Source organism: Peromyscus eremicus, chromosome 4 (genome assembly GCF_949786415.1).
Source record: "Peromyscus eremicus chromosome 4, PerEre_H2_v1, whole genome shotgun sequence".
NCBI classification, from domain to species: Eukaryota; Metazoa; Chordata; class Mammalia; order Rodentia; family Cricetidae; genus Peromyscus; species Peromyscus eremicus.
Window position 1 is genome coordinate 104,961,858 of NC_081419.1, and position 25,652 is coordinate 104,987,509.

At 52.6% G+C, this 25,652-nt stretch overlaps 1 protein-coding gene across 1 annotated transcript; it reads right to left on the reverse strand.

Moving 5' to 3' along the window:
• Window positions 1-4,377: 4,377 nt before the first annotated feature.
• On the reverse strand, window positions 4,378-21,604 carry Siglec1 (sialic acid binding Ig like lectin 1). Its single transcript, XM_059258942.1, has 21 exons — window positions 21,556-21,604; window positions 20,936-21,295; window positions 20,347-20,643; window positions 19,138-19,404; window positions 18,622-18,876; window positions 16,622-16,921; window positions 15,681-15,938; window positions 14,045-14,365; window positions 13,423-13,680; window positions 12,800-13,102; window positions 10,822-11,082; window positions 10,405-10,716; window positions 9,744-9,995; window positions 9,019-9,288; window positions 8,679-8,930; window positions 8,099-8,404; window positions 7,327-7,587; window positions 5,997-6,299; window positions 5,650-5,752; window positions 5,231-5,303; window positions 4,378-4,821 (listed from the first exon to the last, which is right to left on the reverse strand). Exons 1-21 carry the CDS (start codon window positions 21,602-21,604, stop codon window positions 4,762-4,764), a joined length of 5,121 nt encoding a protein of 1,706 aa, XP_059114925.1. The 3' UTR covers window positions 4,378-4,761.
• Between the last annotated feature and the right edge of the window lie 4,048 nt (window positions 21,605-25,652).

The window sequence follows — 25,652 nt, forward strand, 5'->3', positions numbered from 1 at the left end:
CTTTGGTGGGTCAACCAGTGCTTAGAAACCCAAGAAATCAGCCAGAATTTGGATAAGCAGCTCGGGTTCTGGGTCTCTGACATAAAAGGAGGAATTTTTTTCTTTCCTTCCTTTCTGTTTCTTACTTATTTATTATGTTGTTATTATTGTTGTTGAGACAGGTCTCATTGTGTAGACCAAGCCTGCCTCTGCCTCCCGAGTGCTGGGATTAAAAGCATGCATCTCCGTATTCCACTTGTTCTGTTTTTAAGGGATGAAGTTTTGCTGTGTTGCCTGCTCACACTGGTCTCAGTCTCCTGGGCTCAAGGGATCTTCCCACCTCAGCCTGGAGAGGCTGGGGCTGCAGGTCCACAGCACAACACCCAGGTTAAGCGGCAGATTTTTTAAATAATCTTTCTTGCCAAAATATGTATGTTCAGAAAATGAGCAGTTCACTAAACTTCCACAGAGTGAACACACTCATGTGGCTCCTGCCAATCCCTGTCGCCCATCAGTAGCCGCTGTATTGACCTCTATCCTGCTGCTTAACTCTGCCTGTCCTTGGACTTCATTGCGAACTTGATTGGGTTTGGAGTCACCTAGGAGACACACCGCAGGGCACGTCAGTGAGAATGTTTCCAGAGAGTTTTGACTGAGATGGGAAGACCCACCCCAAACGTGGGCAGCAGTGCCCGATGGGCTGGTGTCCTAGCCTGGGTAGGAAGAGGAAAGGTAGGAAGCCAACGGTACCGTCACTGGTCTCTCTCTGCCTCCTTACTGATACAGTGTGACCAGCTGCCTCCTGCTCCTGCCAGCTGGAGCCCCTTTGGCTGCCACCTTCCCCACCAAGGTGAGACTGTGCCTCCTCCTAACCGTGAGCCAAAAAAATAAACCCTTCCTTCCTTACATTGCTTTAGTCCTGGTGCTTTGATACAGCAGTGAGAAAAGTCACTGCTACGTACAGCTGTGACCCTAGCTGCCAGCCCCTCCACTGAACGTCACTGCTCCATACAGCTGTGACCCTAGCTGCCAGCCCCTCCACTGAACATCACTGCTCCATACAGCTGTGACCCTAGCTGCCAGCCCCTCCACTGAACGTCACTGCTCCATACAGCTGTGACCCTAGCTGCCAGCCCCTCCACTGAACGTCACTGCTCCATACAGCTGTGACCCTAGCTGCCAGCCCCTCCACTGAACGTCACTGCTCCATACAGCTGTGACCCTAGCTGCCAGCCCCTCCACTGAACGTCACTGCTCCATACAGCTGTGACCCTAGCTGCCAGCCCCTCCACTGAACATCACTGCTCCATACAGCTGTGACCCTAGCTGCCAGCCCCTCCACTGAACGTCACTGCTCCATACAGCTGTGACCCTAGCTGCCAGCCCCTCCACTGAACGTCACTGCTCCATACAGCTGTGACCCTAGCTGCCAGCCCCTCCACTGAACGTCACTGCTCCATACAGCTGTGACCCTAGCTGCCAGCCCCTCCACTGAACGTCACTGCTCCATACAGCTGTGACCCTAACTTCCAGCTCCTCCACTGAACATTTGAGGACCATACTCATGTGGCCATCTGCAGGTGCAGCTTCTCGTATCTGCATGGAGCATCCCACTGCTGTAGTATACTTATTATTTCAGTTTCTGGCTATGATGGATAATGTTGTTATGAACATACTAGTACAAATCTCAGGGTGATTAAGCCCTTATTTTTCCCGAGTAGATGCCCAAGAATAGAATGTCAAGGTCAAGGGAAGAATATTTTACCCTTAATGGGCATTGGCAAATCATTTCACAAAGTTGTCATTCTTAAAGTATGATGCCATTTTTATAAAGCTCGAACACAGGAAAAATCATATCTATAGCGTTAGAAGTTAAGCTAGTAGCTACACTGAGGGGGGCAGGGGCGGTGTTGGGAGTGGGGTTTTGTGGGGTGCTGGCATTTCTGTTTTGTGGGGGTTTTTTTATTTTGTTTTTTTGAGACAGTATTTCTCTGTGTAGCTTTGGAGCCTTTCCTGGAACTCACTCTGTAGCCCAGGCTGTCCTCAAACTCACAGAGATCCACCTGCCTCTGCCTCCCAAGTGCTGGGATTAAAGGTGTGTGCCACCACCGCCCGGCTTGGCATTTCCGTTTCTTGATTTGATGTGGATTACATGGATGTACTTACATTTGGAAATGCCATTGAGCTAACACACTTACCATGTGATTATGTTAGATTTGAGTTTCAGGTTTATTTCTGAGGTCCAAGGGCTTTGGACCACTGGGGATTGAGCCAGCTAACCTCTCTGGACATTCTTCAACACAGCCCCTTGGAAGGACATGTGAGCAGACAAAGACTCCCAAGTCACACGTTCCCAAACCCGCTGCCCCCACCACCCTTTGGTCATGCCTGATAGCCTGGATATCTTGCTGCACCAGGTTTCCCCTCTCTGTGTCCTGCCTCTGGATTGAAGCTGGTTTCCTGCCCTTCTACTCAGCAAAAATGTAAAAAAACAAGTGTCACCGGCTGTATGCCAAACCTGTGCTGGTCCTTAGGAGTGAGGATCCCATCATAGGAGCTCTGAGGAGCAGGAACGGACACAGATGACTTCGGTAGACAGTATGAGGCAAGCGTCCTGTGAGTTACACACCCTGGCCACATGCCCACAGATGGTGTCTGAGACACTAGAATTTAATCATTGAATTCTCTAAATTCTAGCCTAGACATTTTGGTTGCAAGAAGAAAATTGACTCCCGTTGTATTTTGGAATGGAAGTTTATTGGAGGAACATGCTACACAGGCTCCCGGAGAAACTATGGTATTCAGGCACAAAAAGAAACGGGGCCTGAGGAGGATCAGAAGTTCAAGGTCATCCACTCTCAGCTGCTTAATGAGATTGAAGTCAGCTTGAGCTCCAGGAGACCTTGTCTGGGGTGGGGGAGGAAGGAAAGAAGAGAAGGGAGGAAATGGGCCTAGAACAAGCAAGAGCACCACCTTGGCCACACAGGCCCCCCTTCCTGCCTCATCCCCAACCTTCTAGCTCCTCCCCCGACCCCACTGCTCTCCAGGCTCTCGGCTCCAGGCCCTTTGTTTCTTTTACCATCTACTACCAGGCTACAGCAGGAGTCCCCAACCGACTGTAGGCCTGGTTCCCCTCCATCCCTGACCTCCCAGGAGCACCGCATTCCTTCTTGGTGATACTCATTTGTTTTAACAGATGCTGGAGCATAGGTGTTCAGGAAATGTATACAGCTGTTCACTTTGCTGTGTAGAGGGATGTGCCCAGGGCAGGAATGCCCAGGGCAAGGATGCTTGTTCACGCTTGGACAGGTAACACCCCTCCCTGTCTGTTCTTCACTCTTGAAAGAGCTGGTATGGCTGTTGGGGTGGGAGGGAGTAGGATGAGTTACTTCTTCTGCCAGGTGTCGGACCCTGTACAAAGATGTCTGCCTGGCATGCCCTTGCCCTACTGAGTGTGGTGGTTTGACTGAGAATGGCCCCCGTGAGCTCGTATGTCTGAATGCTTTGTCCCTAGTAGATGAGCTGTTTGGGAAGGATTAGGAGGTGTGGCCTTGTTGGAGTAGGTGTGTCTCTGGGGGTGGGCTCTGAGGTTTCAGCAGTCCATACCAGGTCTAGTCTCTCTCTCTCTCTCTCTCTCTCTCTCTCTCTCTCTCTCTCTCTCTCTCTCTCCCTCCCTCCCTCCCTCCCTCCCTCCCTCTCCCCCTGCACCTGCTGCCTGGGATATAAAGTTCTCAGTTGTTACTCCAGTGCCCCGACTGTCTGCTTCCCACCATGATGATCGTGAACTAACCCTCTAAAATTGTAAGCAAACCCCCAGCTAAATATTTTCTTTTATAAGAGTTATCTTGGTCATTGTGTCTCTTTACGGCAAAAGAATAGTAACTAAGATAAGACACCTAGGGGCCACCAAACCTTGGTTTCCTCAGTTTTATCATATTAGAGGGATTTCTCCTTCCAGGAAACTCAGAACCAGAATGGCCAGGGAAACTGAGTCAGAGCCTGGCTTACTAATGGCACTCTCTCCAACGTCAGATGTCCTAGGGCTGAGTCCACGGTTGGGATCTTTCAGAAATACAGGTTCTAAATGTAGTCAAGACTCAGAATAAAAAGTACATTTCCCAGTCTCCCTTGCAGCACAGTGTGTCTGTGTGACCAGATTCTAGCTGGTGAGAAGTGGGTGGAGTTGACAACGCTTTCCAATTCTACGGACCATGGGAATGGGCATGCCCTTGACTCCACTCTTCACTGTAGGGCCAAGCTCACTGCAGTCACCTGAGCTTCGTAACCAAAGGCAACATTTGGGGGATGGAGAAAAGCAAGAGAGAAGAGCCCCAATATCTTATACCACCATAGCATAACCAGTATAGGAGAGAAAAACAAAACTCTGTCACGCCGAGGTCACTGTATTCAGTCTCTGTTAAAACAGCCTGAGTTATATTCCGTCTGGTACAGAGTATCTTAGCAAGTCCGCGAGGACCCAGATGCTGTTCTGACCTTTCAAGAAGGTCCAAGTTGGCCTTTGAAGAGAAAGAGGCAAAGCTTCACAGAGAGAAGTGGACAACCTGGCTGACTCAGTCTCAGAGCCCTGGCGGCAGCTGGTTGACCTCCATTCCACCTCTCTCCATCCGTTCTTCTTAGGAGCAAGAGGCTTGGGATGCAGGTCACGGAAAATCAGATGCTGCCATGCTGCTTGTACAGCGGTAGGCAGGACCTTGTTCACAACACCTGACTTGTTAGACAGTGGCAACCTCCTTCTCCTCCTGAGGGCAGGTGAGTCATCCATCAGCTCAGGGGTGTGGCATCAGATGGCGGTCCATGTGTGGCTGCATCCAGAGCTAGGAGCTTCCCATAAAGAAACCCTGGGTCAAGGAAGGTCCCACACTTACTGGGGTCCTAGGAAGAGGTCATCCACAGAAGAGGGATACACTGAGGGAAGGGAAATGGCCTTCCTCTCCTGCCTAGTGACAGGCAGGCTCCGACTTGAGGAGGAAAGACTTCGAAATGGAGGAAGAGGGATCAGAAACTATGTCTTGATAAAGCTACTCGTACCTCCAAGTCATGTGCCCAGCAAACACATAGCTACCCTGAGCCTCAGTCAGAAAGGCTCCCCCTGTTCCCCAAGGAAACCCGGGTTCCTGTGCTCCTCTCCCAACCACCCCGGGGCTGGTGCTATCCTCTAGATGAAAACGTTGTCTAGATGCCAGATGGACATGGTTACACCCACACACGCCCACCTATGTTGACTGGATACCTGCATAGTGTCTTTGTGAGTGGCCATCTCTGCTGAATTCTCGTTCACACTCATCTTATGAGAATGCCTCTTTCTGCACGGGCCAGAGCAGACTGAGTAAGAGTCCCCTCCCTGCAGCCCCCCAGACTCCTCCACTGCAGAGCAGGACAGCCCTGCACAGCAGGGGGCACCTGTCTTTCTTCAGGGCTCCCCAGCTCTTTCTTCAGCACAGAGCAGACCCAAGCAAAGGAAAGCTACTGCAAGATAAACTGCAGAGGTGATTTGGGAGGGGATCCCCAAATTTGGAGAGGGCAGGGTAGGAAATTTGAGGGTCATGAGCTCTGTAGAGGAGAATTTCCCTCTAAAGATTTGGGGGACACTGGGGGGAATAAGACGAGCAGCATGAAGTACCCCAGTCCCCCACCCAGTTCCGGACCCACCTCCAGGTGTGCCAGGCTCCCAGGCCCAGCAGCAGGCCCAGGAAGGCCGCCAGAAGTCCCAGTACCCAGAGCAGCCGCTGGAACAATTGTAGCCGGTGCAGGGCTGCAACATGAAGAAGGGGCTGAGGGAGGTCTCTGGGCTTCAGGGCCCCGCCACTCCCCCCTGAGGTGACCCAACCACAGCAGAACTGATTTTAACTTTCACTTCATCTCCAGGCCCTGTGCAAGGGAGCCCCAAGCAATCCGTTTGGACTAGACAGCCCAGCTGTCTGGTGCAGAAGGGATCCGAGTAGGACATGAGAATCTTTGTGCAGAGTGATTCCAGTGACTGGGAGAACCATTCTCACCTCTGGTCCCAAAGTAGGCCGAGGCTGAGGCAGAGCCCAGGATGTTGGATGCTGTGCACACGTACTCCCCCTGATGGCTGGGTCCGAGTTCCTCTACGTCCAGTCTCAAGGCGTTAGGAGAGGCAGAGACGTGAACGTGGGGTTGGGTGGGAACACCCTGGGGTTTGTTGGAGGCTACTAGTTGACTGCCCAGGTGGAGGGTGAGGCTGGCCAGGGGCTCACTGTCCACTCGACAGTCGAGGATGCCGTGGAGGCCACCCTGAGGCTCCACAAACACAGTCAGAGCGGGCTTCTGGGGAGGATCTGTAGGGAGGAAGTGTGTGGTGACTAGAAATCCACACAAATCTCTCCCTCGGCTGTGACTTGCTGTACAGCCGTGAAGTAGTGGAGCTCATTTCCTCACTCCTGAGGCAAAAGTGACATCATGGGGGATGGGAAGGTGCCTTAGTCGGTAAAGTGGTTGCTGCATAAACGTGTGGATGATCTGTGTTTGAGCCCCAGCACTCATGGAAAAGGCTAGAATCCTAGCACTGTGGTATCAGAGCCAGGAGGATCCCTGGAGCTCTGTGGACAGCCAAGCTTGCTGAATTGGTTCAGTGAGAGACCCTGACTCAAAAGATGGAGTGGAGAGTAATAGAGACAGTGAAGTGGCCTCCACGTGCACAAAGAGGTACATGCGTATACACACGTCACACACACGTACACAGAAGAATATGCGGACACATTTCTAAAGTGGCATTGTGGGGCTTTGGGACTGGATCTCAAGACATCTTGCAGCTTCTCTTCTACTTCCTGAAACAACCATGTGGAAAGCCCAGGCCAGCCTGCTGGCCACCTACGGCCAATCTTCAGTTACCAGGTGAGGCCTTCTCAGTCACCAGGTGAGGCCTTCTCAGACTGCTCAATTTCAGCAGAGCCTCTAGACAACTGCAGCCAGGAGACAAGAACTGCCCAGCTGAGCCCTGCCCAAATTTCTAGCCCATAGAATTGTGAATTTGGGATAACTTGTTACTAAGCAGCAGCTGATTGATACAGCTTGGGCGTAGATGAAGAATGGAGTGGGAAAACCAAGGCTAATGATGGCCTACTGTGTACCAGGCACTTAGCTGCTCTATCTTCTCTATTCATCCCAAGAGGGCAGGATGAATGTGTCCTCCATTTCAAAGGTAGAGAATGAACGCATCGATACACAACCACATACAGCCAGCCAGTGGGGGTGCTAGTACTCCAAGACCCCATACCTATGAAGCGCTTACTCTGCGCAGAGGACAAGACCTGATACAGACCGACGAGATGTAAAGAGACAAGGCAGAGGTGGGCTCATACTTACAGAGGACACGGAGCAAGACGGGAGCGGAGGTGGTGACCCCAGTGGGGAGGTCAGCCCTGCAGTGGTACAGCCCAGCCTGAGACCGGGTCACATGGGTGAAGGGGAGTGTGGGCCCAGGAGCTGTATGTAGTAGATGGCGGTTCCAGAACCATGTGAAGGTAGAGTTGCCCGTGGGCTTGGAGCCAGCAGGGAGGTGGCAGCTTAGGTTCAGGGCTCTGCCCTCTGGCACATCCAAGCCTGGCTCAGCTGCCACATGTATATCTGTGGTACAAGGGCAGGTAAACGGTCAGGGATCTGTGCATTGTGGGGTGACCTCAGTCTATCTTGGGCTCAAGGCCCTCCGCAGTGGAGCTATGTCTCTCCTTAGACTGATCATAAAAAAACAGCATGATCACATCTGTGTTCTGAGGTTCCCATGGCAGGGCTGTGCCTCCAGCATCAGAGGTCATCTGAAGGGTGAGGCTGCATCTTGCCCTCAGACCGGGATTCCCAAAGGTGGGCCTCTATCTTGCTCCCACCCCAGGCGTCGACAGTGAAGGGTGTGTGAGGCCAGGATTTGTCTCCTCCTACTCCTTCCTTACTTCGATGGTAGGGCTGGATCATCCCCTCGGGATAGCCTACCCCTTCATGAAGCCATGCCTCCCCAGCGGACTTGGCTTCTCAGGGAGGGAGTAGTTCACATTCCTTCAGGATGGCAGGCCCTCACATGGGATCCAGCCCCACAACACAAGAATCCCAAACCCTGCCCCCTCCTCACCCCTGTCCCGCTCACCAGTCTCCCTCGGGAGCTTCTGGGTGGTACTGATGGAGCCCAGTGCATTTCGGGCTGTACAGACATAGGCATCATCATCGCCCCCAGCCACGCCCTGCACCTGCAGTCGAAGAGCGTTTCGGGCTACCTGGACGTGGCCTAGCCCCGATGGAGAGCTGTGAAGCTCCTGGCTGGCAGCTAGCACCTGGCCATTGTGGGTTAGGACCAGCTCAGCAGGGGGTTCGCTGTCCACAGTGCACTGTATCACGACCGTGAGCCTGGTCCTCGAGTCTCGAAAGGAAGACAGGGCAGCATCCCGAGGGGCATCTAGAGGTAGGCCAGAACACAGATGGGGGCCCTGGCGAGGCATGCAAGGCTCACTGCCCATCTGCCCAATGTTGGTGAGGCTAAGTTTCCAGACGAATGTCCCTTTCCTAAAAATTATGCCTTATCAAGAGCCTGTGGCCATAATGTCCATCATCATCGCTAATGCCCTCTTTTCCCCAAGCGCCCATTTCTAGACCTTCCATGTCCACCCTAACCAAGTGCACCCTCTGCCACCCTCAACCTGGAAAGCCACAGCTAAGGAGCCCCTGCTCACAGTGAACTTGCAGGGTGGCAGGTCGGGAGCTGCGTGTGCCCTGAGTGTCGTGCACCTGGCAGAAGTAGGCGCCGGCGTGAGCCCGTGTAGTCACCAGAAACTGGAGTGAGGAAGCCGGCCCCTCCTGAAGCCAATGGCCATTGTGAAACCAGGCATAGAGGGTGGGTGGGAGGGCAGCAGGGTCCTCGCAGGTCACTGTGACAGGCTCCCCCTCGGCCACAGTAGCAGAGGGATCCATCGTCACTTGTACACCTGAACCAAGGAGTCCAGGGTCAGCGTGGCCCAGCTGGACATTCCAGGCAGTTCTCTCCCCCGCAACCTTGGTCTAGCCCTATTTCACCTTCTAGCCGAAGCTCCAGGGATGTGTTGGCCTTGCCCAATGGGCTGTGGGCAGAACAGCTATAGAGACCCTCATCGCTAGGCCTTGGGTCCCGAAGCTCCAGGCGCAGGGTGTTGGGGACAGAGGCTTCAGTTGAAGAGGCTAGAAGGTGGCCGCCATGGCTGAGAGCTAGCTGGGCAGGTGGGCGACTATCCACAGTACATAATACCAGGGCCAGCCGCCTGCCCTGGGTCTCTAGGAGGTAGGTCAGCCGCAGGCTTCGGGGGGCATCTGTAGAGATCCAGGAAGCATTCACAGAGTTCAGAAGCAGACTTGAGAAGGCCAGCTTGCAGGAGAGTTCCCTACTGTCCAGTCAGGGCCTCTGCTCCTCTGCCTAGAAAGGCAGAGGACCTGTCCCCATTCCCCCCAACCTTTTGTTTGTTTGTTTGTTTGTTTGTTTGTTTTTCAAGACAGGGTTTCTCTGTAGTTTTGGTGCCTGTCCTGGATCTCGCTCTGTAGACCAGGCTGGCCTTGAACTCACAGAGATCTGCCTGGCTCTGCCCCTCCCCCCCAGTGCTGGGATTAAAGGCGTGCGCCACCACTGCCCGGCCTCCCCCCAGCTCCTAAGGTCCCTTGTCCAGTGCTCCACAGCGGGCTAGTAGTTGAGTTCTTAGGCTGCACACTAGGAGGCTCTCCCACACCCTGTGAGCTTCTGTCACTCACTGCTCACACCCAGCCAGACTCACAGAGGACATCCAGGGTGACAGGTCTGGAGAGATGAGGTGCCTGGCCAGGGAGCCCCACACCACAGCGGTAGGAAGTAGCGTCTACGACTGTGACATTGGTCAGAGAGATGGAACGGGCACCAGGGAGCTGTTGCCAACCCTTGTACCATGTGTAGCTGAGTGGGGCCTGCTTGGTGGTCCATACCAAGCAGGTCAGGTTCACCCACTGCCCCTCCTGCACAGTGGTATTGGGCCACGCCATCACACGCACAGCTGGAGAAAGGAGGAAGTCACAAGTGAGGGTCTTAGAGCTGTGTCTCCTCATGGGCCCGTCAGCTCTGCTACTGAGACACTCCAAGCTCCCAGGAACACTCTTGCTAGAGGAGTTCACAGGCTGAACCTGGGGGTCCTGAGTAGAGTTCTTCAAAGCCCAGCTAGTCCCAAGCCCCTCCCTGGCCCCGGCTAAGGCAAATGAGTGAAAAAGGTTCCCTGAACAGCTGTGATGTCTCTTGAGATGCCTTTTCTGGTTAGTTTTATGCACTGGGCACCTAGTTTTTAAACAAGGCCTTTCTTGTACCCCAAGTCCAGAAACCACACCCCCAATTAGCGTAGGGGTGGGGCTTGTGCTTCTGCTCCTAGACTTCTAGAACCTACTGCATCTCCTCTGCTGTTCCGCACTGACCCTGGGCATCGAAGTCGGCTGTAGCAGAGGCCTGGCCCAGTGTGTTGGTGGCCTCACAGATATAGGTGCCATCATCCTCCAGTCCTGCGGAGTGGATCTCCAGGTGCAGTTCATTGGTGCTCACAGTCACATGCAGCCGGGGATCACTGCTCGCCGGTTCCTCTGGGCCTTGTAGGGTAGAGGCCACGAGGCGGTTCCGGTGCAAGAGCCGCAGCTGAGCGGGAGGGTCACTGCGTACACTGCACACCAGGAGGCCGAGTCGTGCGGGGCCTGTGCTCAGCAGGGCACTGAGTGTGGGCTGGCGTGGGGTGTCTACATCAGATGAGGAGGGTCAGGAGGACGTGACTAGGATGTCCCTCATACAAGGTCTGTTGTGGAACACCTCCCTTCCCCCACATGAGTGAGAACCAGCCTTACAGGATACATGGAGGCTGACAGGGGCAGCCAGGCTGGCAGTAGCTGTGTCTGGAGCCTGAGCTTGGCAGTGGTAGGCGCCAGCTTGCCTCAGACTTATGGCTGCAATGCGGAGTGTGGATGAGGTTGACGCCTGGAGGGGCCGGCCATCCTGATACCACTGGTATGAGGTCCCCTTGGGGACCTCTGTGGGTACCTGGCAGCTCAGGACCACAGCCTGGCCCTCCTGGAGCTCAGGTGATGGTGAAACCTGGACCCAGGCTCCTGTGAGGAGAAAACAGGGTAGATGAGGGCTTGCAGCCATCCCTCCCATTGTCTGTACTGTTTATGTCTCCAGAAGTGGAGAGTCCCAGTCCCGAGTCTGTAGCTGACCAGGGCTCCCTCAGTTCTGTGTCTTTGTCTTCCTGACCCTTTCTTCCCTGAATCCACCTTGTCCTGACCCTTCTTACCACCTGGCGTGTGGATCTCTGCTTTGGTTTGCCTTTTGGTTTGGTATGAGTTGGTTGGTCCGTTGATTTGGTGTTTGTTTTTTTTTTTTTTTTTTTTTGAGAGAGAGAGTTTTCCTCTGTAGCTCAGGTTGGCCTGGAACTCAGTAGGTAGCCCAGGATGGCCTGGAATTTATGATGATCTCTTGCTTCAGCCTCTTGAGGGTTGGGATTAACAGTATGTAACACTTGAAGTTTGGGTTTTGTTCTGTGGCAGGTGAGCCTTAGCAGAATGGAGCTTATATGTCCACACCCAGTACTTGGCCCACCACCTCCATGTGTTAGCCCTAAGAAATGATGGTTTGGCCACACAAGCACTGCCAGAGGGGGGCTGGTCATGCTGAGGGCCACTGAACCGACTCTAAACTGAACTCAGCATGGGTAGCCTAGGGTCTGAAGGTTGACAACAGCTGTTTTGTCCCAGCCTTCTCTGGCCAAGTCCTTCACCCACGATGTAGGTCATGACAGCCCAGAGAGTGGAGTGTGGGCACAGAGGAATCAGGGGTCAGGCAGTGGGGGGGAGGGGGGGGATCGATCAGAGCAGTGAAAAAAGCCAAGACCAGAACTAAACTAGTCACAGTCAGCAGGGCTGCTGCTCCTGTTCCTTCAAGAGGCTCCCACGACCCTCAATCTCTCTGCCTAAGAAATGGACATAATAAGCTAGAAAAGACAGACAGAACCAAAGCAAACGTCCCAAATTGTGACTGCTTCACATTCTGAGAGAAGTATGTATGTCTCTTTGGCCCTGGCCTTATGGACACTGTCTTTCCTTTTTTCTGGTGTATTTGCCTACATAGACTTTTTGTGTTGTTTTGTTGAGACATATGTACCCCAGGCTGACTTTGAACTTGCTATCTCCTTGCTTCTGCCTCCTGAAATGCCTGGCTTACAGGTGTATGCCACCATGGATGCATGCTCTGGTAGACTTTCTGCGGAGGGTATATGTGCATATATGTATACATATAAGTAATATATGAATATATTATACATATATGAATATATGCATATGTCTCTATACATATATGAATAAAGAAGATGAATATATTATTTGTGAGAATATGTATACATATACACATGTATAACATGCATGCACTGGATTTTGTATGAGAATGTTTAAATGAAACACAATTACATTACAAAGTAAGTTATGTTAGAAAATTCCCTAACCAGCTGGGCATGGTAGCTCACATCTGTAATCCTAGCACTAAGGAAGCTGAGGCAGGAGTCTGAGGCTGGCGTGGATACATGGTGAGTTCAGAGACTCCCTGTCTCAAAAGATCAGGAGGGGAGAGAGGGAGGCAGGCTCCAGGCGCAACAAGCCACCTGCTCGGTTACCTCTGCTTCCTTATGGGCAGTTAGTGCCGGTGGAAGTCCAGGGAGACCTGTGCAGGCTGCAAACTGCACACCAAAGTGTCTGCATGGACCTCACAGCAGTGTCGGACCCGAGCAGCTCCAGAGCTCAGGGTCCAGCCTAGTGTCAGAGGGCTGACACTTACCTCTGACCTGGAAGAAGAGTGAGCTATTGGCTGACCCGAGAACATTCGTGGCCTTGCAGAGGTAGCTTCCAGAGTCCTCAAGACCTAGTTCTCGAACCTCTAACTGGAGGGAGTTGGTTGTGGCCTTGGCCTGGATCCTGCCATGGGATGGACGCTGCGGTTCCAAGTTGGTGGCCAGGAGATGCTCCCCACGGAATAGAGACAGGTGAGCCAGGGGATGGCTGTCCACAGTGCAGATGAACACAGCCATGTGGCCCTGAGCCACATCCAGGAGGGCTGACAGCTTGGGAGGGTCTGGGGCATCTGCATGAACCAGAGTAGGGGTAGTTACTCAGGCTACTCTAGCCAATCTCACTACATTCTACCTGTCACCGTGTGTCCTCTCCATAGGCCCATCTGGTTGTTCTAGGCTGGCATTTATCTCTCCAGGTCCCCAACCCCAACCCTGTGGCCCCCAGGTCCCTCCACCCCCAGGTCCCTCCATCCCCCAGGCCCCTCCATCCCCAGGTCCCTCCACCACTCAGGTCCCCCTGCCTCCTAGGCTCCTCTACCCTCCTGGCCCATTACACACACACCCCGACCCCTCTGCCCTCCAAGCTGTGATGCCCTTAACCATCACCCACACAGCACACTTAGGACCACAGGAGCCGAGAGCTGAGCCCCATCCTCAGTGAGGAGACGGCAGGCATAGATGGCAGCATCGGTCCTGGCCACGGGCTGCAGCCTTATAGTCTCCAGTGGTCCCTCGGTCCACAGCACTCCATTCCGGAACCAAGAGAAGTTGGCAGGGCTGTCAGCAACTTCCTGGCTCACATTGCAAGTTAAGTTGGCCTCTGTGCCCTCATGCAGTGTGTCCGACGGCGTGATGACCAGGACAGTGGCTGAAGGATAAGCAGCAGGGGCTCACTGGTCTCTCTCTGGTGAGCCTCACTTAAAGCCCACCCTGGCCCTAGCTTGGGTTTCCAACTTTGAGCAGGGAAGGATGGAGAGGAAAGCCAATAAGACGTGGGGGTGTAGAGGGGCATGGAAAAGGCATGGAGGGATAGGCAGCCCCTCTGTGCTTTCTCAGAGGTGAGCCTTGAAGTCCCAGGATGGTCCCCCTCCCTTGATGTGGGGGGAGGGACATTGAAGGTCCCTCTGTTTCCTCCCACTGTGGATGGAGGTTGTTTTGCCTGGTCAATTTGCTCAGTGCAGGGGTAGTCTGAGCTCAGGGTATAGCTCCCTCAGTCCTTCTCTACTCCTTACCCTTAGCATTGAAGGTGGCTGAGGCAGAGGAGTTGCCCAGTGTGTTGCTAGCCTCACACAGGTACGTGCCCTCGTCCTCTAACATTGGGTTCTGGATCTCGACACTCAGTGAGTTGGAGGCTCTGCTGATCTTTGTGCGTGAGGAGGAGCTCCCGCACCTTGATGGCAGAGAAGTGGCCACAACATGGCCCTTGTGGAGAAGCTGTAGCTGGGCTGGGGGATCGCTGTCTACATGGCATGAGAGGAGGCCACGCCGTCCAGCCCCATCACCGGAGGTATCCAAATCCAGCCTGGCCGTGAATGTGGGCTTTCTTGGGGGGTCTGTGGAGAGGAAGAGCATTAGGCACTCATTTCATGGCTACTGCTAGAGCCCAATGTCCACTTCAGCCCAGCTAGGCTCCAAGAAGCACACCGAGCAGCCACAAACAGCTGTGTGGGGTGGCCACAGCACAAGGGTACCCAGACGACATTGGCATTCATCTGGGTTCCACATCTCAAACTGTGACCTGCTGCTGAACTGAGTCTTCCCAGAAGGGGTGACATTTTCCAGCTGGAATCAAGGTATTATATTATCAGCCACCTTGCGTGTCCCATCTGAAGCAGAACATCCTCAGAGCAGTCCCCAAGACTGCCGCTAATACACCCACCCCGTCACTGAGCAATGCCTCCAAGTTCATTCCCCCTTCATTTGTTCCCCAACCCAGATCCTGACATACTAGATATCACTACAAATGGCCTCTCTAGCTTTGTGGCTGTTTTTGGCAGTTTTGATGGTGAATAAAGTCAACTTGAAGGCTCGAGAATCATCTAGAAGATGAACCTGTGGGCATGTCTGTGGAGCTTCTAGGTTGAATTAATTGATGTGGGATGATCCACCGTAAAGGTGGGTGGCATCATTCCATGGGCCAGGGTCCCAGACAGAATAAAAAGGAGCTGAGCGTCAGCCTTCGTCTCTCTGCTTCCTGACCGCAGACCAGCTGCCCTCCTCCGCCTTGATGGGCTGCACTCCAAGTTGAGAGCCAGAGCAAGCCCACACTTCCTCATGTTGTTTTTGTACAGCAACAGGAGGAGTCGCTAAATGGTTCTAGAGTTGAACACAGAGTCTTGTACATGCTAGGCAAGTGCTTAAAAAAAAATGATTCCATTCTAGAGATTTCTCAAAGCACGTGGCCAAAAGACAGCTAGCAGACCAGGCTCCACATAATCCCACTCAGGCACTAGAAAACCCATGAACATACTTGCTAGGGGAGGCCCTCAAGTATGACCCTTGTATCATCAGCCCCTAGAACTCATATGGAGCATCACCCTTGGGGGACACAGAGGGGCCATTCAGCCTGTGGGGCACATGCACATCTTTTGAATTGTGGTATCTTAGGACAGGACAAGCTGGGATGTAGAGCCATGGTACAATGTAGGAGCAAGGGCTGGGTCTGGAGAGCAGGACATAGGGAGCTATAAAGGAGATCTCCCTCCTTCCCCCTGCTTCCACCCTAGGTTGATACGTCCATTGCAGCAAGGCCTATGACCACTCTCTGTTGTGAACCCCAGGGTCAGGAGGATATGGAAGGGGGTGGCTAGCAGTCCCAATGGGATGATCCCACACAGTGGGCAGTGGCCAGTAACCAGGTCAACTCACAGAACACAGTGAGGACAGTAGGCAGGGAGGGGCCGCTGGTGCTGGGGCCAGCCTGCACTCTACAGTAGTATGAGCCAGCATCAGCACGGGAGGCTACAGGAAGCAGGAGGCTGCTGCTGGATCCCTCGAGAAGTAGTGCTCCATTCAGGTACCAGGAGAAGCGAGTGTCCGATGCTGGCCTCAGGCCACTCCTGCAGTTCAGAGTCACTGCCTGTCCTTCCACAACCTGTGCTGAAGGGCTGATGAGGAGTCGGGCCACTGGAGGAGGGACAGAGAACAGGCTTGGTTGGCTGTGAGGGCCCTGGCCCCTTGTCCCCCCTGCTGCAAGAAGCCCTCTCGATGTCTCCTCTATTCACATGCCTATTTGGGCTTTGTGGCCTTGACTAGCAATTCAGATGTACTGAAGCCCAGATTACATCAAGCCCCGCTTACGTTACCTGGCTTGAGGGCTGGGGACATAGCCCAGTTGACAGAGTACCTGCCTAGCATGCCTGAAGGCCAGGGCTTAGTCCCCAGCACTGCATGACTAGATGAGGTGGGGAGAAAAACAACAACAAAAATCTGGCATGATGGATTAGCTATGTCTACCAGGGCCTCGGAAGGAAGAGCAGTATGTGCTCCTATTTCTCTGTCTCCCACATCTAATGCCCAGCAAAGACCCTGCCCCCAAAACTTAAGAAATACAAAATAAATGGATGCCTATAAAGGACCCTCCAAGTACAGAACCAGAGATGCAGGGAGAAATAATTTGATCCACTACATTTCCCTTTTTGCCTTTTCTTCCAGAAATCTCTAAGGCTGGAGTGACTGTATTACTCAGGTCTTCCATGGGGCCTAGCCAGAGTTTGGTCCCTCAGTTGAGTCCTTAGGACTGCTAGGAAAAAAGAGGCCTCCTCCCTGAGCCCTCCACTGGTGGCCCCCACAGTGCATGCCCACATTACCATTAGCATGGAAGTCCAGGCTGGAAGCTGAGTTTCCAAGGGAGTTGGTGGCTGAACATGTGTACTCCCCGCTGTCAGCGGGCTGCAAGTCTCGGATCTCTAGGCGTAGGGAGTTGGGGGTCGAGGAAATGCTGAAGCGAGGGTTGAAGTCATTTTCTCCAGAGCTGGAGGCCAGCGTGAGACCTCCGTGAGACAGCACCAGTGTGGCCAGGGGCTCACTGACCACAGAGCAATGGAAGATGCCCATGAACCCAGCCTGTGTCTCCAGGAAGGTAGTCAGGACTGGAGCAAGGGGTGGGTCTGTGTGGGAACCAGAGGTGGCTGGTCATCCTCAGGCAGGTCACTTCCTGGATCCCCTGTTGTAGCCTGTGCATTCCCTTTGCCCCACAGAGCCCTGGAACAGAGTGATCTCAGACCTTCTTGAGCACATGCTAAATATACTTTACCCTCAGGATGGGCAAATCTCTCTGTTAGCCAGGCTAGCCCTCGTGCCCACACTGCAAATGGAGGACAGGGTCCCAAAGTAGGTTCTCACTTTGTAACCAAGCTGGCCTCAAACTGGTGATCCTTCTGCCTCAGCCACCCCAGTGATAGATTACAGCACTGTACTACCATGCCTGACCAGTGCCTCATTTTAAAGATGAGAAAACCAGAACACTCCAGACAGAGGGCAGCACTTTTGTCAAGTGATCGAAGGGACCATTAGCAGTACAGGAAAAACTGACCCTGAGTCTCCTAATGAGATGCTCCAAGGCAGACACAGAGTCACACCTGTGGCCTTCCCAGTCGAGTACATCTCAGGCAATTGCAAACTGAGGGGTAGCCTCCGAGAAGGACAGGGAAAGATCAAGGACTGCCCATAAAGTCTGGAATCAGCATCACATTTCCTGGTGTGATCCTTGTTTGAGAGTTATGTACAAGGTAATCTTGGGAGACGAGCACTGGCAAGGTGAGGTGTGAACAGACCCTACACACGCAACTCCAGGCACATACATACCAATGATGGCTCCACTCGGGATTTTTCTCCTTTATGGTGGGGTGAAAGTCTGTATAAACTGTACTTTGGGATGCTGGTCTTTGCCTAGGCTAGCAAGTTACAGTATGACCCTCTCTCATGCTACTGAATGGTCAGCCATATACGGGACCAAGCCTAGGAGAGCCCCAGGCACTCTGGTGTATTGTGCTATCAGTAGGCTTTGGATGCAGGCATTCAGTGACGTCACAGACTAGCTAGCACTTAATTGTGAAGTAGGCACCTGTTAGCTAGCTTGACCCGAATGTAGCTAACATGAGTCTGATGCATGCATGTTTAAGGCTGACTGAACCAGACTCCCGCATTCAGTACCTGGATGTAGCAGATGCTTTTTCAACTTTGATTCTTTTTTTCTTTTTTTGTGACAGGATCTCACTATGTAGCCCTGGCTAGCCCAGAACTCACAGTTACCCACTAGTCTCTGCATCCTGAGTTCTGGGGCTAAAGGTGTGAGAAAAGTTCTTTGTGGTATAGCTCCATCATAATTCTAAATGCATCTGTAGGAAGGTATGTAAGTAACATGTGCATGTGTACAGATGTCTACAGAATGAGTTATGATATATATGTATATGTACACGTGTGCACATGTGTATGGAATGAACAATACAACCCAGGTGCACATTCAGAGACAAGATACAGTGCCTGCAACATGATGTCAACAGGCAGAGAATCTAGACTAAAAGTATATGTTGAATGTTTTTGAGTGTTTCCTACAACTTTTCATAGGATTGAACTTTTTTCTAAGTAAAATACTTGTAAACATAGGAGGAGACTGAGTCTGGGAAGGTCAGCCTTGTGTAGGGGTGCAGAGCTGTGCATACATTCAACCCCATTTGGCTGTGTAGTCCACATCTGGGTCAAGGGTCTCGAAGATGCTATGCCAGGGACCCCAACTTCTTGCAGGGACTCCACCCACCCTTTGGACCTACTCTGGTGACATCTGCTGCCCCACATACTAGCCACTTACGTCTGACCACCACACTCACTGAGCCGGAGCGCTCACGGCCCTGGGTGTTCTGCACCTCACAGAAATAGAAGCCGGTATTGGCCCTGGTGACTGCAGGCAGGTGCAAGGTGGGGGAGTGGACATTTTCCAGAAGAATGTGGTTCTTGTACCAGCTGTAGTGGAGCTCCTGGGGTGCCTCCTTGGGGGTGCTGCAGAACAGTGTCACTGTGTCGTTTTCCAAAATGGGCCCTGCTGGGATCATCTTGACCTCAGCCACTGCAAGAACATCATAGGACACACCCTTAGAGTTCTGGATAACAGTCAGCTTCAATCTCTACATGTTATACTGAGCCCCATCCCCACCCCATATAGCAGGAGCCTCCTGGAGTCACCCTGAGTCTCTTTATCCCACTTCCCAGGGCCCTCCTGACTTGCCCCCTGTGAGAAGGTATTAGCATGGGTATGCAGACCTCTGATGGTATCGTGCCACCAGGTTCCCTCAGCTCTCTAGTAGATCCAGCCTCATCCAGGACTTACTAAAAACATGGAGGCTGACCGGGGGTGATACCAGAGAGCCCACAGGATTCATTGCTTCACAGGTGTAGACCCCAGAATCATTCCAGGTTGCCGAGGACAGCTGCAGCACACGTCCATTGGCTTCGAGGCTCACTCCGTCCTTGACCCACTGCACAGAAGTGACAGCAGGATAGCTGCTGTTCACTTGACAGGTGAGTGTGACCAGATCCCCTGGAAGAATGTTCTTTCCTGAGGAGCTGAGGAGGATCTCCACACCTTTGGGGGCATCTGCAAAGCATGATGGGATGTCAGGTACGGTGCATGAGGGTGGCAGGGTGTTGGCACCCCAGACTCAGTGTCATCTGTCCCCTAATGCAGTCCTACCTCCCTCCTTTTCCAATGAGGCTCTAAAAATGTGGTGTTTGGCCTATGTGTGGCTATCAATGGCTATCAATGTGTGGCTATCAATGGCTATCAGTGTGTGGCTATCAATGGCTATCAGTGTGTGGCTATCAATGGCTATCAGTGTGTGGCTATCAATGGCTACCAGTGTGTGGCTATCAATGGCCCATGTGTTATAACACTGTGTCATAACACTGTCTACATTTTGTTTGGATAAGTTACATTGATACGATCACGAGTGCTCTATTTGCCTTGGTGGCTTCCGGTAGCTATTGGAAAGGGACTAGCCACTTCATGGCAGGGGACCACAGACAGCAAACATTAGCTCTCAGAAAAATGTATAAGCAAGGGACTAAGAATACTAAGAATCCCCCACCCCCATCACGTGTGCATGAGTGAGTGTGTGTGTGAGTGTGTGTGTGTGTGTGTGTGTGTGTGTGTGTGTGTGTGTGTGTATGTGTAGTGGTCACAGATATAGAGTGCATACATATATACACATATGGAGGCCACAGGTCAGCCTTGGATGCTGTTCTTCAGGTGCTATCTACCTTGTTTCTTCAGGCAGAGTCTCATTGACCTGGAACTTGCCAAGTAGGTTAGGCTGTCTGGCCAGCAAGCCCCAGAGATCCACGTGTCTCTATCTCCCTGGTACTGGGATTAAAAGCATGGGCTGTGAGGTGAGAGCGGTCTCTCCATGGGCCCTGCCTGAAGGCCTGAAGGCACCTGAAGGCTCTGAGACTAAGGGTCTGTTCCTAGGGACCAGGCAAGCTTTTTTTCATCAGGGAGCCACAGAAATGGTGTTCAGTGACAAGGGTGTAGCACACTCACGCTGCACTTGGAGGTGAATCTCTTTCTGACTGCTGCGCGTGGCCAGTGAGAACTGACAGCGCAGGGCCCGGCCATGGTCCCGCCAGGATAAGGCCATATGTAGGGTCTCCTGGTGACTGACGCCAGTGGGCTCGAGGCTCTGGTGACTGGAGGTGACAGCGTGAGTGGGGTCCTGGCCTTCCCACTGCAGGTTGGCCTTCTTCTGCAGGCACACGTAGGGTGTAGAGCAGTTGAAGTTCACCTCTGTGCCCTCACGCAGCTCCTTTGGGGCAGTAATAGTCGGAGCGCTGGGGTCATCTGAAAACAAAGACACAGATTCTCAGGGCTAGCCCTTCATCTCACCTTAAACCTCTGCCCCAAAGACCCCAACCAAAGGGTGAGCCCTGGTCAGGGGGACTTCAAGGAAAGGAGAATTTTTAGATGATCACCGCCCCCCCACCCCCACCCCAATGTCACAGAGAGAAACAGCGTCAGGTCAACACCAGAGCAGGAGCTGAGGCCGAAGACCTGGGTAAGGTCCAGGCCAAAGGATAGGGTTACAGCAATAGCCTGGAAGTCCCTGGCAGTGGCCGGTCCTCAGCCTCCTCACTTGTCACAGTGACCTTGGTGCCTCTGACATCTGACCAGCGGTTGACATCACTGATCTCAAAGCGGAAGTGGTAGTTGCCGGAGTCCTCAGGCTGCAGGTCTTTGAGCAACAGGTTGCACACCTTGTGGTCCATGTTCCCCATCAGCTCAGCTCGGCCCCTGAAGCGCTCCACCACCTGCGTGGGGTCCCCCGAGTGGATCACCACCTGCCGACTGCCCGAGTAGTCATAGTACCAGATGGCTGTGATGCCATCAGACACCTTCACGTTGTCCGGGAAGCTGAAGACGCAGGGAATGAGCAGGCAAGACCCCTTTAAGCCCTGCACATCCTTGGGACTGGAGACGCCCCATGTGGTCTGGCCTGGAGGTGGGTAGGAGAAGGACAAAGGAGAGGGTGAGGTAGGCCTGAGAGACTTCAGAGCCCTATCACCTGCCCAAGAAAGGGTGCTCTAGACAGGCCCCCAATCCGATCTTGTTCCTACAGTGTACCCCTAGCAAGGCCCTCTCTGTGCTCCGGGGATGGAGTGTGCTCAGCCACATCTGACCTAGGCACAGTCTGGCTGCTGTACCGGGTCCCCAGAGGCCAGACCCTGTGAGGGTCACTAGACCCGTGCAACTTACCCAGTGAGAGGACAGGAGTCAGCAGGAGCAGTGAGGGCAGAATACACATCGCCAGTTCTCAGGTGAGCTCAGCGGCCTAAGAGAGCAGTATGACAGGCCGGCTGGGCACACAGAGGCCTCTCAGGGCACTCACTCCGGTCCCAGAGGCTGCAGGGTTTACCTCACCTGCTATGATGGCCAACCCAACAGGAAGGCAGGGTTCCTTAGGACTGCTGGAGCAGCCACCAGCAGGGAGCGAGAAGCCCTTGTCCCCAGCTCGGGGTGTGATTAGAAATGCTCTAGCTTGGTGGCACGTCCCAGAAAGTCTTCTGTGTTCCTTGACTCCACCCCTTAAGGACACAGCCCCAAGGCAGATGAACAGTTGTGTCTCATTACTTCTTCCCCGCCCCCTTCCCTGTTACCCAAACGAGGAGTCTGGAGTCCAGAGCGCAGTGACTTACTCCAGCACACCCAGTTAAATACAGTGGACTTCCTTGTCTCCTGCTTCCAGCCTTACCACCTACAGGTCAGAATGTATCTGACTGAATTTCCAAAATGCCTCGGCCGCTCGCATGTTTGTAGACAAAGTTCTCAACTCTGTAGCTCAGGATGCTCTCAAACTCACAGAATCAGCCTCCTGATAAAATGTTGACTTTGAAAAGTCATCAAAAACCTCTCTGGTACCTCATTGCCCATGAGATTTGAAAGACCTCCATTTCTTACCTCACAATGGCATCCCCTTTCTCTGAACTTCATAGGCTCACCCTGGAACCAGTCTTGCCTCCTCACTGGCTCCCTAGCTGCCCAGCTCAACCCCCATCATAAACGATCTTTGCTCACAGAAATCTTACTCAGCCTTCAGGATGCTGCACAAATCTGTAACTTCCCCTCTGGAATGAGTCCCTGGGGCCACAGCAGAGAAGTCTCTGTGTTTTCGTTCTTCTTGGCATTCACCCATTTCTGCAGACCTAGGCCTGAGGACCTGTCTGTGACAGTTTAGAGCCCCTGACTCACAGGATCTTCTCGGCAATTGAGACAGGAGTGTGTGGTCCTTGGAGTTCAGAGTCTGGCTAGAGCGGTGGCAAGGAAACCTTCGTGAGTTAGGTGGCACAAGGGTTCTGCACGACACGTGTTCACACCCACAAACATGAGTTAAGTGCCTATGGTATGCCATGCACAAGAAGAAAGTCCTGTGCCAAAGAGGGCCAGCTCTGCAGGCACCACACATAGGAGTCCAAGAAACACCTAGAAGAAAACCTAGGTTATGATCTCTATGGCTTTGGGTCAGGCAGTGCTTTCCTGAAATAGAAGCTAGGCACAGTGGTGTGCTTTGTACTTCTAGCATTCCGGGAGCCGTGGCAGGAGGATGGTGAGTTTGAGGCCAGTGTGGGCAAGAGAGGTAGACCCTGTTTCAGAAAAGAAAAAGGGGGAAATAGGGAAGACGGTGTACTGGCTGGTTTTGTGTCAACTTGACACAAGCCAGAGTCATAGGAGAGGAAGGAGCCTCAGTTGAGGAAATGCCTCCATGAGATCCAGCTGTAAGGCATTTTCTCAATTTGTGATCAATGAGGGAGGGCCCAGCCCATGGCAGGTGGTGCCATCCCTGGGCTGGTGGTCCTGAACAAGTCAGGGGGAGCAAGCTGGTAAGCAGCACCCCTCCATGGCCTCTGCATCAGCTCCTGCCTCCAGATTCCTGCCCTGCTTGAGTTCCTGTCCTGACTTCCTTTGGTGACGAACAGCAATATGGAAGTGTAAGCCAAACAAACTCTTTTCTACCCAACTTGCCTTTTGTTTTTGTTGTAGCAATAGAAACCCTAACTAAGACAAGTGGACTTGATTTTGTGTGTGTCAAAAATTACTGTGCAGAGAAATGAAGACAAGACAGCCAGAGAATGAGAGAAAATATTTGAGACTCACTTATTGAGGATTAATATCCAGAACATGTAGAGAGTTCTGTCAATAGCATAGCCTCCTCCAAAATAAAAGAACCCAATTAGGAAAATGGGCAAAGGACTTGAATAGACACTTTTCACTGAAGACATGGTGACTGGTGGCCAGTAAACAAATGAAAAAAACAAAAACACACAGGTAAACCATTAGGAAAACACAAGTCAAAACCACAGTAAGGGCTGGGGAGATGGCTCCGACGGTGGGAACCACAGTACCTGTCTGTGCCAGGTGTGGACATGCATCCAGCCCCAGCACGGGTTGGAGCAGAGACAGAGGACGGATGGCGTCTGCTGGCCAGCCAGCTCAGCTGTAAGAGATCCTGTCTTGGGAATAAAGTGTAAAGTGAAAGAGGAGGACACACAGTGTGCAGAAATGGGAGCCCCGTTTAATAGGAGCCACATGTGTCCTTAGTTAGATGTAAAATGGAGCAGTGTGGGAGACTGAGGATTCCTCAAGAAAGTCAGGGTAGAATTATGAAATGGGGCAGTAATCCCACACCTGGGTTTATCCCCTATAGTGATAGAAGCAAGGCTCCAAAGAGACACTTCTAAATCACGTCCACAGCAGCGTCTCACCAGAGGACAGCAAGAGCCCTGCGCCTATCAACAGAGGAATGGACAGAGAGATGTACTCATGTGTATAGTAAAATGTTAGTCAGGACGGGTGCCGTTCCAACATTTGCTCTATGACATATCAGGCAAATACTGCATTGCTCGAGTTAATGTATGCTCTAGAGACAGAAAATGGGGTGAAGTTACCAGGGCCTGGGAGAGTAGTAGAGAATAAGGATGTATTTAATGGGTACAGAAACTTGTGGATGAGGAGAAAGTTCTGGAAATAGACGGTGGTGATGGCTACGGAACCGTGTAAATGTACACCTAAAGACAGAAGAGTAAGTTCGATCTGATGTGGATTTTCTCACACACATGTGTTGCAACTCTGTGTCCTCCCAGCTGCCTGCTAACTCAGCAGGGTGACAGGCAGGCCTGGGGAGGCTGAAAGTGGGGACAGGAAACTCATGACATCTCCCAGCCCCCCACCCATCCACCACGTGACTGCACTGGCTACCTGGAGAGGGCTGAGCAAGAGTCCAGGCCTGGACGGGGATCTGAGGTGCTCCCAAGATGCCCAGGCAGCAATTAGCCCCACGGAGGAAGCAAAAGGGATGCCTTTGCAGGGAAGGTGGCAAAGGACCCAAGCAGTACAGACAGAGCTCTGCTCCCCAGGGGCCCCAGGCCTCCAGTACCATCTGAGTGACATAGTTGGCTTCTGGAAACTGGGTCAGGCTGTCCTGACACTTTGAGAAAAGGCAGCCTGGCCAGGCTGTGGTGGCACACACCTTTAATCTCAGCCTGGGGAGGCCAGAGTCAGGTGGATCTCTGTGAGTTTGAGGCCAGCCTGGTCTACAGAGCAAGATCCAGGACAGGCACCAAAACTACACAGAGAAACTCTATCTCGAAAGAAAAAAAGAAAAAGAAAAAGAATGAAAGAAAAGAAGAAAGAAAAAGAAAAGAAAAGTCAGCCTGTTGAATACTGTACATTTGGGGTTGGATTAGCCCTAGGGCCTAGATCCACATACATGGTGCCGGGGGCCAGTTCCCCTGCAGCCAGAACATCAGCAAGCTATGTCTTTGCTGTCCCCAGCTCCCTGTCTCCTAGAACTGAGGTCCTAGAGATGGCAATGAGAACTCTTGTTGAGGAATGGTGGGATTTAAACATCCAAATCCCAGAATGCAGTGTGTGAGAGACCATATGGTAATGGTGTCTCATTTGGCCCAGTCCCAGTACCACAGGGGCCAGTCCCACTGGAGTCCAGCATATTGACTCAGCCTGTTCCACCCCAAATGCCCAGTGGTCTGTTTAAAAAAAAAAAAAAAGAGGATGGACATCCCCAGAAAGGAAGAGTTCTGTCCCTGCGTGAGAGCCCTGGTGTAGATGGGGAGGTGCCATGGGCTTGGATTGGGGTGGTCAACCTAGTTAGGCACCCAGCAGTCCCTGGGGATAAATTCCGGTCCTGGGAGGAAGAGAGCCTGTGGCCCTGAAAGAAATCCTCCTGTGAACATGACTTTTGACCAGCACTGTCCTCAGAGAGAAGTTTCTGATTTTAATCCTCGAGTCCCCAATCAGGGCATACTGAAGAAAGGGCTTAAATGCCCACACTGGAGTTG

Excerpts from the sequence above, each read along its gene's own strand:
- Siglec1 (XM_059258942.1), bottom strand. The coding sequence starts at position 21,604 with ATGTGTATTCTGCCCTCACTGCTCCTGCTGACTCCTGTCCTCTCACTG. Across the intron at positions 11,083-12,799 it reads ACTCTTCTTCCAGGTCAGAG|GAGCCTGGGTCCAGGTTTCA; the intron begins GTAAGTGTCAGC and ends TTCTCCTCACAG. Across the intron at positions 4,822-5,230 it reads CTCACAAAGACACTATGCAG|CTCCTAGCTCTGGATGCAGC; the intron begins GTATCCAGTCAA and ends CTTTATGGGAAG.